Genomic DNA, 14,571 nt, shown 5'->3' with positions numbered 1-14,571 from the left:
GCTTCCTCTGTGTCAGTCAGTGATTCTGTTTGGAGTTGACAGACAATGGAATTAAGAAGTAATCACTTTTTTTTTTTTTTACATAGAATATGTTCACCCATTTGTGTGTAAGACTGATAGTGTATAAGTGTGAGTACACGTAGGCCCACACATAAGGTGGGTGGGTGGGGGTGGGGGCGCAGGGGATGAGAAAGCCTTCTGGGGCTCTGTTACTAGATAGGGCTCAGGGGACGACAAAAAAACAGTGGCCCTCGTCCTGTGATTAGCCCTCTACCCCGGCATGGCCACAATCACATTCTACTGTGGGGGGTAGTGGGGCAGGAAATAAAATGTGGTATTGGGCCCCCAAAAGCATAATTGTGTATGCGTGCTTGTGTATGTCTGACTGTGAATGTAAATAAAAATAACAATCAGCCTGTGGCAATGCACCATATTCATTATTCTGATTCGCTGTTGGAGTGTAATCTTACAGTCAGTCAGTGGTTGCTATCCAAGAATTAGACACGTGATTGTTTCCTTCACAACATTTTCAAAATACAAAACATTTACAGTAATACACATTAAAATATGTACAATGACAGTTTCCATTTTCACATGTTACCAGCCCCCCCAGCATAACTGAGAGGAGGTTTTGGCTCCGTAATTACAACCCTGTATGACCGTTCACACGGCTGTCACACGCAATCACGCAACACACTTCTCCCGGGGATCACACCAACGATCACGGTGAAGCGCTTCTTCACGACTGCAGCCTCTTTCAAGAATCACTTACGGCCTCACCTCGGCAGACTATTGTCAACTTGCTCATGCACATTCTAAGAATTTTTAAAAATATAATAGTAATATTAATGGCAACAATAATGATAATAAAAATAATAATGATATATTAAATCGCGTGGACCTCTTCATCTCCAGCGTGGACATGAGGAGTGGATGCTTCCAGCATGGCCCTTGGCACAGAGTCCAGTTTAGGAGTTCTTTTGCGGGATTTTGATGGTAACGGTCTTTACTTCTGTGTATTCTTGGAGACCATATTCACCCCTATAGCAAAGAGAATGGACATAATGGCTGTTTCTGAACCATGTACTAACCAATGAAGTTTAGCAGTACAATATTATATAAAATATTGCTAAAATCCGTGATTAAACAATCTAAACACATGTAAAGCATCACAGATGAAGATATTAATAATAATCTGATCGTCACATTGGCATCAGACGATATTAAATGTGAAAATGCAGAACTCACATTTCCCTTCCGTTTCCTGACATCTTAAAGCCACCAAAAGGAGCCTGGGAGCTCATGGCGTTGTAGCAGTTAACCCTGGATATAGAACAAGAGATTACTGAATAGCACCAGTGACTGTGTGCACTGAAACTTTGCTACAGTGCTGCTGTTACAGAGCTATATTCAATTCTGTATAAATATTTAGTCACTAGTAGCGATTTGCCGTTAAACATTTTTCTTGGAATGATAAAAATTACTCAGGTTGTAGAAATGCTAATACTTTGCTTATTAACACTGCTCTTGTTAAAATGGTATATAGATAATATTTTATTTTTTTAATAAAATTAACAGGATGTTAATTACAGGAAAAATACTGTCATGGGAAATTTTAATGTAAAAGTTTTAAAAAGAGAGGGCAGCTTTTAACCGGAGATACCCCTCTGGTTAGTCTGGGATCTATGGTAACACAGTGGGGTACGGTGGAAGTGTTTGGGGTTTTTCTTACCACACGGTGCCTGCTTGCAGTGCAGCGGCGATGGTAAGGGCCTTGTTGATGTCGTTGGTGAAGACCCCGGCCGCCAGCCCGTAGTGCGTGTTATTTGCCCTCTTAATGACCTCGTCTATGGTCCGGAACTTCATAATCTGCTGGACTGGTCCAAATATCTGAGGGTGGGGGGGGGGTGACCAGTCTATGTCAGACACTTCAAGCTGGCATAAGGTCAAATACAATGCAAACTTAATGCAGGTGACACACGTGTGTTGGATGTTTCGGTCCGTGTGTGTAGCGCAGTGTAGTTACCTCCTCCGTGGCGATGCGCATGTCGTCCGTGACGTCAGAGAAGACGGTTGGCTGGATGAACAGTCCCTTCTGCCCCCAGGCCCCGCCCCCGCACTCCAGTTTCGCCCCTTCCTTCTTCCCACTCTCAATCAGCTCCAGGATCTTATCAAACTGCACTTTATCAATCTGGGGTGGGGGAAAGAGACACTGTGAGGAACTTGTTTTGGAGAACAGCTCAGTTCCAGTCAATTTTAGTTCAATTCAGTACAATATAATTCAGTACAATTCAGTTAGATTCAATTCAATTCAAATCAGTTCAATTCAATTCAATTAAGCTCAGTTTCTGTTTCTGTGAATTTCTGTTCTGTTTTGTTTTTAAATACAACTTTACTCTCAACGTTCTTTACAATTTGGAACTGGCAGTTGCATCCACTGTTGTGCTAATCCGACAGCCACGACAGGATCATATAATACATATTATTAGCTTTTTCAACTGGTTTTCAGGCTGGATTTAATCCCCTTTCACCAGTTGAAGGGATCAGGTGACTGTGCTTTTATTCATGCTGTGTGAACAGTGGGCACACCCTCTCAGGAACTCTCTACAGCTCCACTATCCAGAGACAGAAACATTTAATTTCCTGATGCGATGTGAAGACTGAGGCCTGGATCCAATCAACAGTTGCACCTTGGACTCGAACATTGAATGTTTAACTTTTTTTCTTCACAAATACAGATTGACAAGTCAATTTTAATGATGGCTTTATTCACCAAAACTTTGCCATAGCAGAGGGAAAAGATCTGACTTTAACAGGTGTTACTTGAATTCAGGCTAATTCCTACACATAGCCACAGCCTATTGCGGCTATTTAGAGAGTGAGAAAGCTTGAATCGGCTGGCTAACTCTAGCCTGTGTCTGGTTACATTTGGTGGACAAGGAGCAGCTTTGTTGCCATTCTGGTGCCGTACCTGTGGACCCTGGTCCACCCCGGGGACCAGAGGGTTTCCCAGAACCCTCTTCTGGGCCTTCTCCACGCTCCTGCGGACGAACTCGTCGTAGATGGGCTCCTCCACGAACACCCTGGAGCCCGCCAGACAGCACTGGCCCTGGTTAAAGAACAGGCCATGGTGGGCCTCCTCCACCGCGTGCTCCACTGCGAAAAAAAAACAACACCGCCTGACACCTCCGTCCACCAGGGGGCGCACTCATGCACGCCACTCAGTTTAAAAACAGGAGTTCGCTCTTATCGGAGAACAGCCGATGTGTAAAGACTTTTCCTCTGTTTACCACCAGATTCTAAACACCTGATTCAACTAGTAAAGGCAATGGCTGAAGATCATGAATATTTCATTAGTTGAAACAGGTGTTTAAGCTGTTTTTTTTGTTGTTTTTTTTAAAAAGCCTGTAGATTGGATGCTCCTGATTTAAAAGAAATTGATACCTGCTACAGTAAAAACTTACAATCCGAGTCTGCAAACACGATGTTGGGACTCTTGCCGCCCAGCTCTAAGGTGACACGTTTGAGGTTACTGTCACCAGCAGCCTTCTTAACAAGCTTTCCAACCTGCAGCAGATGCACACAGCTCATAAATCACAACGATGCACAGAAATCATGCCAGTTACATGATCGGATAGGCAGTGTAGAAAATGTAGAAGTGTGCCATACATTGGTTGAGCCCGTGAACGCCACTTTGTCGATGTCCATGTGGTGGGAGATGGCATGGCCGGCGGTGGGCCCGTATCCCGGGACGATGTTCACTACACCAGGCGGAAATCCAGCCTGCATTCCGAAAAGACAGACAGACAGACAGACACACACACACACACACACACAGACACACACGCACGCATACACACACACACACACACGCAGAAACCAACGTGCACATACTAAGTCACTCCTGAAAATTGTGTCTGTATCACCACTGCTATTTCAGCAATAATCTTTGATCTGAATATAACTGAATTGCAACACATGCTGATGCATTTCACAAAAAGCCATAAACTCCAGCTTTCCACGTTCCAATGTTTACAAGGATAACATGATCCCTGGTGTGGAAACTAGCGAATCATTAACAGTTAATCACCATAGTCAGTTATCATTCTTGGTGGAAATTGTGCTTTAGGCTGATTTGGCTGTGGCACGATGGGCATGACCCAGGACAGCCCCACCCCCCGTACAGCCCCGCCCCCTAGACAGCCCCACCTCCCAGACAGCCCCACCCCCTGTACAGCCCCGCTCCCTGCCCCACCCCACCTCTTTGATGAGAGAGGCCATGTAGAGAGCGGTCAGCGGCGTCTGCTCGGCTGGTTTGATCACCACTGTGTTCCCACAGCACAGCGCCGGAGCGATCTTCCACGCAAACATCATCAGCGGGAAGTTCCACTGTGGGGGGAGGGGGGGTGGGACAGGATATCGTCATGGCAATGCGAGGATGAGGACTCCCTTGAAGTTTATTGGGGAAACTGTTTACTGGTCGGCAACGCTCTGGACAAGACAGTTATCACACAAGATGTGCAGGGCACATCGTTCACCTTCAACACACATGCCCACACACACGCCTTTACAAACACACACATCACACAACTTTACACGTACACACACACACACACCTTTCCAAACACACATCATACACCTTTTCACACACACACCCCTTTATCACATCACGCACCCTTATAGACACACACCACAGCCCTGTACATTCTAAGGGCCAGACTGCTTATCCTAAACAGAATACAGTGTGTGAGGTCATTTTTCTAATGCTTTGCCAACATTTTATCAGGTAACATATCAATGAGGGGCCAGTTAAGCTGCATGATTCAATGAAAGTAGACCGGAAAAAATATCTCCTTCGAACAATCTTCCTGTAACCTGCTTTTCAGGTTTCAGGAATGTTTTTTTTTCTTTTTCGTTTTCAGCTTCCTTGTGTCACACATTACTCCTCAGTCTTAGGGCTTGTGCTGTGTCTTTTTATTTGTTTGTTGTGTCTGTAACAGAGGTGGAAAGTCCAGGGTCAGAAAGTCCTGCCCATAAATGTAGCCAGCTAAATTCACTAATTACAGTTGTGTTACAGTATTACAGTCTTCTGGCTGAAGAACTGTGCAAAGGAGCAATTCCATGCGATTGGAACAAAATTCTGGGGAGGACTTTCATTTGTGGACCTGGATTTTCCACCTCAACCCCTTTTTTAACTCTCAGTTTATTACCTGTGCTTCCAAATTCCTGGGTTTTACATTACAGTGCAGAGTACGACTCAGCTAAAATGCTCAGCTAGCGAGCTAGCAATGCCAACAGACATTTATCAGTCAAATTTTTTACTTTATACATATTAAGGCGTGTTTGTGCGTGCTCAATAATAAGTTACGCAGCACAGAGACCTTATGCCCACAAAAGTCAAAGTTAGAATTAAAGTTAAGGTCAAATATTGAGTGCCATAAGTGCCACAGCTGGGAATCAAACCGGCAACCTCTGTGTTACAAGCCCAGATCCCTAACCAAAAACGGCATTGAGGACTTACCGGAATAATCTGACCACACACGCCAATTGGTTCATGCCGGAATGTGAAGTATTTCATCTAAATTATGAAGAGACTTCAGTATGACCGCAAAAAGAATAAAATCATAATAATTGTTTAAGACATGCTTCTTTTCAGAGTCCGATGAGTGTTATGGTGCTAAAGATTCCCACTTAAATCTGGCTTATATACAGGGCCGGTTCTAGGCACAGGCGACGTGCAATCGCCTACGGCGGCATCCGTTTGGAGGGGTGCCAACTGGTGGGGGTTGGGGGGGGGGGCCCAAACAAAGGAGTCCACAATTGCATCAAATCCCCACTCCCCCAATTGTAAGGATCGGAAAAAGCTAATGCGTTCTGCTCAGCACAATCACAATGACACACACACAAATGCATGCACACACACACAGCTATCCTGCTCACTGTCATTATTCTCACCTGCAGTAATCATAAAAACTCATGGCTACCATCCACCACTATGACAGTCACCCGGGTTAATCATAACTGTATGCCTCGCACAACTATAATTCCCACCTACAGCATTACCACTCTCAAACAGTCGTCGTACTCACCCACGGGGATCGTCTTGCCCTGAATCTTGTCGGCCCATCCCCCATAGTAGCGCAGTGTTTTGATCGTACCCATCAGATCCACAAAGTATGCCATCAGGAACAGCTTCCCCGAGTCCATGGACTCCAGAGTCTGAGAGCAACAGAAGCCAAAAAAAAAAAAGTAAGGGTAAAAACATTGTTTTAACCCTCTTGTAATTATTTTACAAGAGGGTTAAAACAGTAACTATAATATAATTCTTTTGTGTTTTATATGGATGTTAGCAATGCAAATTTGTACTATGGTTCTAGTTTGGCAGAAGTTCACTTACGTTTAGTGCTTTATTGATGCTGCACTTCCATTCACTGGTCTGTGAATGTTGCTTGCCAGGTCTGCCACTGAGGCTCATATAAATATTCTCTTTTATTATACGTTGTTGGGGATGAGACTGTCTGCTAAGTGACTGTAATGTAATTTAACGTCAATCGAAGGTACTGTAAATTAACGAAATGCGATTGGTCCGTGGCCCGTAATTATTTTGTCCTCCCCATGCCCCCCCACCCCCCCGCCCCCCGCGTCTCACGGCTAATTTCAGCTGGTCCCGCTCCACCAGGTCGGCCAGCTTGTTCAGCATCCGGCCCCTTTGCGAGGCATCCATCCGTCGCCACGGCGAGCCCAGCTGGAAGGCCTCCCTGGCGCATTTCACGGCCTTATCTATATCTCGCTGACGAAAGAAAGCAAACAAACAAAGCAAAACAGACAGAAAAGACTGTGAGCATCACACGAAAATTAAGCTTGAGACCTGTTGTCACACGAAATTTATGCTGTCTCGGCTCTATTTTATTGTCACCGGTACAAATCCACAAAACAACGATCTCAAAAATGACATCTTGTGCTTTTGTTAGAGATACACAAAATGCGGACTATTCCCTGGAATTAGTGTGAAACTGGTGTATACTGTCATTCTAGTATTAACGTGGCCCAAATTTTTAGGCCTGTGTCACACAGGATAGCTAAATACCAAGAGAGGCTACTTATCTGATTATTTTAATGCCACTAAAGGTTAGCAATTACAGGGAAGAACGTTTTAGTTTTGAGTGTCTGTGCAAAAACCTGCCGTAAACACATCCACGTGTCTCTCTCTCTCTCTCTCTCCCTCTCTCTCGGTCTCTCTCTCTCTTTCACACTCTCTTTCTCTCCCCTTCACGCGGCTCCTGTGCCCGTGGCGAAGAGCACGTGCGCCCCGCTACCCAGCGGACATCTGCTTCCCCAGCCCGTTCACGAAAGCGTTGCGCACCCAGAGCTCGTCTCTGATTACTAATCTGCTCGTTCCACTCGGACTGATTAAAAATAATTTTTAAAAAAACAGGAAAAAAATAAGGCGAAACACGCCACTGAGGGTTTAGCTGATAAGGGTGAGTGATTTTCTTCCTGTGCCTGAGGCCTGGGGTCTGCGTTTACACCCCCCACCCTAACCCCCCCTTCCAATATAACGGTCAATGCTGCGTTACTCTTCCATGTCACCATGCCCGTTCCAAACAACAAAGGTTAGCGCCCTTTATTAGGGCCAATTAAGTATTAGCGCCAGTGCTATTAACAGGTCCACGGCATCGCCCTGTCACGCTCGCACATGCAACTGCCCGTGGATTTCGGAAAACCGGAAAAAGAGAAAGAATTTGCAAAGGATAGCCAGGAGAATGATGTACAACATTTGGGGCAACAGAGGGGAAAAGCCATTTCTTCTCTTTTTATACCCCTCCAACCACAGTGGAATAGGAGTCAGCCTTTTCCTCCCATAACACTTGTCTTCCTTTTTAAAAAATCTTTCCTGGTGAGGCTGTTATAACACGCTTACGACAGGAGCAGGCGGTTTAAGGTCACGGGACGCCCTCTCCTGGCGGGAGGTCTGAACGGCGACAGCCTTCCTCTGAGGTCACCCCTGGGAATAAGCTTCAATCTGATTGGATGTGACTGGAGGGATCAAATCACCCCAGATTGGCTCAACCGAACACGCTGATATAAATCCGATATAATGAGAATATTTTGTCTTTTCTTATTTTATTTTTTTAATTCGGTGAAGGCCTCTGAGGTGACAAAGGAGATTACTGCACACTGCAGCCAATCAGGCTTAAGGATTCGTTAGTCTGTAGATGAACAACGACGCCAAATGAACAGAACATCCTGTTCTTTGGTTCTCATTTTGAGTGTAGATGGTTCAAGTAACTGAATGACCGATTCATGAACTTGTCGATCATTTGGTTAAAATATTAATTCATGAAATAACAGTTCAACTCACTGAATCAACACTGATATAGGTACTGTAAATTGACATATTTATTTGCTGAATAATTTTCATTGTCATAGTGGTATGGGAAGTGAACTTGATTTCTGGAGGTTGCAGACTCAGAAATGACCAATGCCAATAGACTTACTTGGACCCCTTCTTCTACTTCACAGATTAGTTCTCCATTAGCTGGGTTGTACACAGGAATCTTTCCTCCACAGCTGGATTCGTGCCACTCGTTGTTAATAAATATCTGGAACACACATCGTTTAATGTAAGTCACATAAGTCCATCATTAAAGCTTGCTAGAAAGCAATGATAACCCATGCTCACACTGACCTTTAGTACACTGTGAAACCTCCCTCCCTCCTCCAGAACTTAACGATAACGTACAGAACGATAACGTACTGTACAGTGTAGCGTGGTTCATTTCTGGGCCTTACGATGGAACTGCGAACCCTATCGACGAATCACACTGCAATGTGACTGTGATGTCACAATCACAATAAATAATGCAGTAGTATTTATGATGCAATTACAGCTCACATTAATGCCCTATTGGCCTTTCTCAATCAAATTTACAAAATAACTTTTGAGGTCACGCTTATGCAATAATTTAGTAATGTTAACAATATCACGATCACAATGATATTTCTAATATGAGCTGTAAACAGCAACTTAAAAGACTTTAAAAATTGAAACAAAAAATATTAAGAAATGCTAAATCATTCATCCTATTGTAGAGCAAAAAATCCAGGTGCAATAAACTTTTCATGCCACCAGACATGCACTGTACGTAGAAACTAATCTTAAAATAATCTAAATTGTGTAAATACAATTTTTTTTTTATTTTCCCAGTATTCACCAGTAGTATTGCTAAATCTCATAGAATAACATACCATAATGTGTCTTTGAGAATGCTTGTAATCCAATTTTATTATTTTGAGTAAAATTCCAGAATAGTATTTTATAAAGAATTATTATAAAAAATAAAAAATAAAAATAAAAATAAGTAAATAAAAAATAACCTGATTAATTAAGGGTAGAAAAGGTTTCAAGGAAATGAGAATCTACACTCAATCTGAATTAATTAATCTGTTAGTCAATATTAATGATATAGATATATCATTTTTTAATGACTGACATTAAGAAGTAGAGCTTTAATTATACACTATTCTGGAAGTTCACTCCCTGTAAATTTTTTCCCTTAGTTTTACATTCTCTTTTCATTGACATTAACAGCTACCAAACGTGAGCATCTATTTGCTAAAAAGCAGCACATCTGTGATTTTATGCTTTGTGAAATATGAATTTAATGTGGCCAAACCTTTTAAGTTAATCACTGACTTGTTAGATGCACATTCATGCTGTAAAAATAATAATAAGCAAAACACTGAAATCAGTCCCATAATATTGACAGAATAAACATTTATTCCTCGGTTGCTCGGGAACAGCATTTCATTTCCTCAGAGGGCCGATGAAAATCCCCTCCTTCAAGTTCACGAGGAAATATATAATGTACTAATATATGTTTATGATAAGCAATATTGCCATATGCAATGCCTATATGTGTGCATACAGTGTGAATGTGTGTACATTTCTGTCCAAGGCTCTGTTGGTAAACAATTACAATTTGCTCAGTTCTTTATTACTTTTCCTCATCCTGAGGAAGACCTCTATTTTATCAGACTACCAAGCTGGCGATTATGCATGTTTTCATTTAATTTATTTTTTTAAGTTTGATGCACAAATTAATTCCTGTTGAAGAAAAAACAACAGCACACCTCTGGCAAAATCTCTGATTGCCACTGTTTGCAGACTTCCTTCACAAACAGGGACTGCCTGTACTGTGCGGCTCAGAGTCATAAAACAATCAATGATTATCTCAATCACTTGCCAAAGGCTAGTGATAATAATAAATGCGTAAATTAATAAATCACTGTAGACTTTCAATAGAAAGCGAGCACCTGCCTGTTTTACTCAAGGTGTTCTGTGAGTAACACCAATGTGCAGCAGACAGAAACACATACATACATATATACCTGCTGCAGGTATGTGTAGTACAACGCACAGACTTTCCTAAAAGTCACTGACAGCACACGGAGAGTGCATGTGTGGTGTCAGCAGTAGTATAGAAAGTCCAGGCCCCGTTCTAGCTCACCGTGACTGCAGTCAGGAGTCATTCACAGAGAGCAGTTATTAGGCCCGCGGACGCGCGGTCGAGGCCACTGACCTTGGTGTGCGTGACCTTCAGGTCGGCGACGGGCGCGGGCAGGTCGGCGTCCGGCCCCGAGCGCTCGGGGTCATGGTTTCGGTCGTCTCCCGGGCTCATGGTGCGCTCCTGGCTCTCTGAAAGGCACAGGTGAAGCTCAAAGTGTCACGCCGGCGTCTCAAATAGCCTCCTCTCGCCCCCCCCCTCGCCCCCACTCGCCAGGCCGGGGGCAACCATTGGATGATGGGTGGGCCAACGTCCAGGGCTGATTTGCATAGCCGCGCGTGATTGGGTGAGGCCTCACGCTGAGCTGACGAGACTTTGCCCCCTTCTATCAAGGATACTTATTTTACATAAAAGGACGGGGTGTGGCCCGGGAGGTGGCCCATAAACGCAGTAAAAGATTGTGCGATGGGTCCATGTTTCCCTGCCGTGCAAACACACATTTCTACTTTATTTGTGCAGCCAAGATGACGCGGAACTGCCATACAGACATAGCGGGCTAGGCTAGCCCACACTGTGGGTAAATGGTGCTTGAGAAGGTGTCGTGCGCGAAGCTAACACCTGAAGACCTGTCAGTAAACTGGCCTTTCATCTTGGACTGTTGTGTAAGGCGAGACACATGCAGCACTCTAGCATTTTACGAGCCCATGAGCTCAGATAAGCGTTTAGGCACAAGGACCAATCTGCAAAGCTAAATGTGTGTGTGCAGCCATGTGTGAAGGTGCATGGAAACAGGTGTGTGTGCGTGTGTGAGTGCGTGCAAGTAGATAAGCGGCCTGAAATTGTTACTGTGTTATTACTGTGTCACTCTGCTGAAAATAATAATGTCCACAGGTTTTCATTGTCACCGGCAATCCCATTCAGGGTTGACCCCTAGAGCCCTGCCCAGTCACAGACAGCCCCTTGCTCAGGTACAGTTCAGGTATCAAGACCCCCCCCCCCTTCTCCTGCACACTAAATGGATTCAATGAATCGACAGTAAATCAGAAACCAGCTGGTAACCTTGCAAAGGCCTATAAACTACAATACCAAATAAAAGTCACTCATACGCTATTTCACTCAATCACTGTTCAGTAAGTAACTGTGGATCACAGCATTCATTTATTAATTGAATGCTATGTTATTTGAGGTCTATTAAAATATTTTACAAACCCTGAGGAGCCTTGATTGACTAATTTGAAAATCATTTTCTTTTAATTTGAGCTGTGAGGATGAGTGTATTTCTTTAAAGAAGAATGATTCCATTATTATTAGAAAATAATTTTTACAGCTTTGATGAAAATCATTTTGCTGTCAGTGTCACTGTAACTGACCCAGAGAGTTAGAAGCTTATGCTTTATCATTATACTTTATGAACAAAAACACACAACCAACGAAAACGGCACAGATTTTACTGTGGAGAATACGCTATGTGTGTTTTTGGAGTAGGCTGCACATTTAATACTGACCATCAGAGTATATTTATGTTATTGTTTTTTCTTTGCTGTCTATTCATGATAAAACTTTAAGTAAATTTACAATTGTAATTTGCATAAAGAATCAGAGCAAAAACCTGGACATATCCAAGTGTCATATTAAATGCTGAAATCTAAGACATACATTTTTTTTCAGTAACATAGCATCCATATGTGATTATTTTTGTTGGTATAATTTTACATATGCAAGGTGTATTGAGTGAGGTGCAATTATTAAACCTGCTCAAATGATAACCGGCTATAAAAATGAACTGTATACACAAGTCACAATAGAAAAAAACACAGGACGGCCCATGTGACATTTGAGATGCGATAAGTTATAATAAGTTACAATAAGTTATATAAGTTATAATTTTACTCCTCTGTATGTGGTTTTGATCTAAAATATGTTTGATTCCTTTTAGACAATAGACAATAGAGCACAGTGCTTCTCTCTGTCCTTTGCTTCCAGACTGCTCAGGAATTACGCAACAGCTTGAACGGAAAGCACAAACTGATTTCTGTGAAACATGAGAAATGTGAAAATGTTTGAGTGCACAGTAGACACTTCTCACTGTGCACAAATTCAATTAAGTAACAGTAATGCCTTTCAGTTTGTATCATGCCCAGGTAAAAATGACAAACGGGGTTTCAACAGGGTACTCTGAAAAATGAAAAAAACAGGGTTTCAACATCCAAACAAATCCACAAGTTGGAAAAATGAGGGGAATTTACTAAGCCAAAAAATAATCTGATAAAGGAAAAAAAAAAAAAAAGCTACAGTAAAGAAACACGAAACAAATGTCAACTGAATAACAGGCTAACAGTCCAGGTACTAAAGCTATAGAACCCATTCCAGGTTCACAGAAGGAACCCTCCTACCTCTACACGCTGGAGAATCCCCAGGAGTGTGGTTCTGGAGATAGGCGGCTGACATGGCGTCCCAGGCTCAGCTCGAAGCTGTGAAACCACAAGACTGTGCATAAAACACTTTCCCTCTCCGTGTATGTATATATACTCCTGGGCAAGGAGTCCAACTTACTGTGAGCTAGGAGGAAAATCGAGCTGCTTTTTTTTTTTTTTTTTTTTTTTGCCCGTCTCATCGGGGGCTGACGCTCGGAGCAAACATTTTAATCAGCATTGAATTGGAACCGATTCACACGATTCGCTTGGGAAAGGGGAGCTCATTGTACGGTACCCACAAGCTACCGCGGCCTCCTTCTCTCCCCCGACCGTGTAATGCGTATTGTCATTTTGACGTGGTGGCCACGTCTCTTTCCCCACCACCTCCACGCCGATCCAATCCACTTATTTTCGCCCAAAGGAAAATTTTAAAGAGGGAGAGGCTTTTTTTTTACACCACATCACAATTTTACACGCCGGTTTAAAGACAGTAAAACGTAATAATTGGGAAGATGTTTGCTTTGATAAAGAACCCCCCACCGGCTCGCTGTCTCCCCGAAACAATGAGATCACATAGCTGTGTCTGCTACCTTCCTATTTTGGGTTGTGTCTGCTCGAAACGCCACAGAAAGCCCTTTGAGAATTGCCCGTGGGCTCGGGACAACATAACCCTGGTGATTAACCCTAGTTAAAATAATGGCATGCACGAGTGAGTGATGTTGTGGAATTCTGAGATCTGAAACAAAAGGCAGGCCCATGTGCTGGTTTGTTCCCGCTTTGTAGTAGTGCTGGGTTATTGTAGGCTGCCTCTTTGTAGTGATGCAGAACGCTGGGTTATTGTAGGCAGGCCTGTTTGTTTGTACCTTATGGCTGCCTCTTTTTTTTTTTTAGTTTTCATTCGAAAGAAGAAGAAATAAAAAGAACATTGATTATTGTACTGCTGGATGAAAACGGCACTTACGGATTCCCTGGATGAGACATCAAACAAAAATCTTTACGACACTAATCAAAGAGTAAACTCTCGTCATTTTCAGGCATGCCTTGACGTAGGAAAATGTTTTTTATGTAATGAGAAAGGGGTTTCATGCAAAACATGTGCAGTCATTACTAATTCATTTGAAAGTTTTGGTAAATTAAAAAGTAATGCTCCACAAACAAGAAAATCCAAAATGTGAATGTACTCTATACCGTACATTTACCCTTACTGAGAGCTTGGCCGTTAACATGAACCAGCATTCTGTGTGAGTGTGTGTTGCTGCGTATGCCAATCTGCATGTGTGTGAGCATGCATGTATGGATGCATATGTGTACGTGCATCATCACGCTTGTGGTAGTATGTGTTTATGTGAGAGCGTAAGTGAATGTATCTGGTTGTTGTATGGGTGTGAATACATGAATGTGTGTGTGTGTGTGTGTATGTGTATGCACAGACCTGTGTGTGTGTGTGAGTGAGTGTGTGCATGTGTTATATGTCAGGTGTGTGTATGTGTGAGCATATGTGTGAGTGTGTGTGTGTGAATGTGTGCATGCTTGTATGTGCGTATGTGCGTGTGCATGCGTGTGTGTGCAAGTGTGTGTGTGTGCGAGCTTGTATGTGCGTATGTGCATGTGTGTATGTGCATGCGTGTGCTTGTGTGTGTGTGTGTGTG

General features: G+C 43.0%; 1 protein-coding gene across 1 annotated transcript; it reads right to left on the bottom strand.

Annotated features, from left to right (window-relative positions):
• Positions 1-119: 119 nt before the first annotated feature.
• LOC135233384 (aldehyde dehydrogenase 1A1-like) lies at positions 120-13,024 on the bottom strand. Its single transcript, XM_064296850.1, has 14 exons — positions 12,902-13,024; positions 10,584-10,699; positions 8,499-8,603; positions 6,650-6,790; positions 6,094-6,219; positions 5,522-5,578; positions 4,261-4,389; positions 3,670-3,783; positions 3,465-3,567; positions 2,972-3,156; positions 2,027-2,191; positions 1,733-1,890; positions 1,249-1,323; positions 120-1,041 (listed from the first exon to the last, which is right to left on the bottom strand). Exons 1-14 carry the CDS (start codon positions 12,954-12,956, stop codon positions 969-971), a joined length of 1,602 nt encoding a protein of 533 aa, XP_064152920.1. The 5' UTR covers positions 12,957-13,024; the 3' UTR covers positions 120-968.
• Positions 13,025-14,571: the final 1,547 nt, after the last annotated feature.

This window comes from Anguilla rostrata, chromosome 10, assembly GCF_018555375.3.
Source record: "Anguilla rostrata isolate EN2019 chromosome 10, ASM1855537v3, whole genome shotgun sequence".
Classification (NCBI taxonomy): Eukaryota; Metazoa; Chordata; class Actinopteri; order Anguilliformes; family Anguillidae; genus Anguilla; species Anguilla rostrata.
Note: the sequence above shows the minus strand (reverse complement) of the source record. Positions and strands in the feature narration are given on the sequence as shown.

Excerpts from the sequence above, each read along its gene's own strand:
- LOC135233384 (XM_064296850.1), bottom strand. The coding sequence starts at position 12,956 with ATGTCAGCCGCCTATCTCCAGAACCACACTCCTGGGGATTCTCCAGCG. Across the intron at positions 10,700-12,901 it reads GGATTCTCCAGCGTGTAGAG|AGAGCCAGGAGCGCACCATG; the intron begins GTAGGAGGGTTC and ends TGTGCCTTTCAG. Across the intron at positions 3,157-3,464 it reads CGTGTTTGCAGACTCGGATT|TGGAGCACGCGGTGGAGGAG; the intron begins GTAAGTTTTTAC and ends TTTTTTTCGCAG.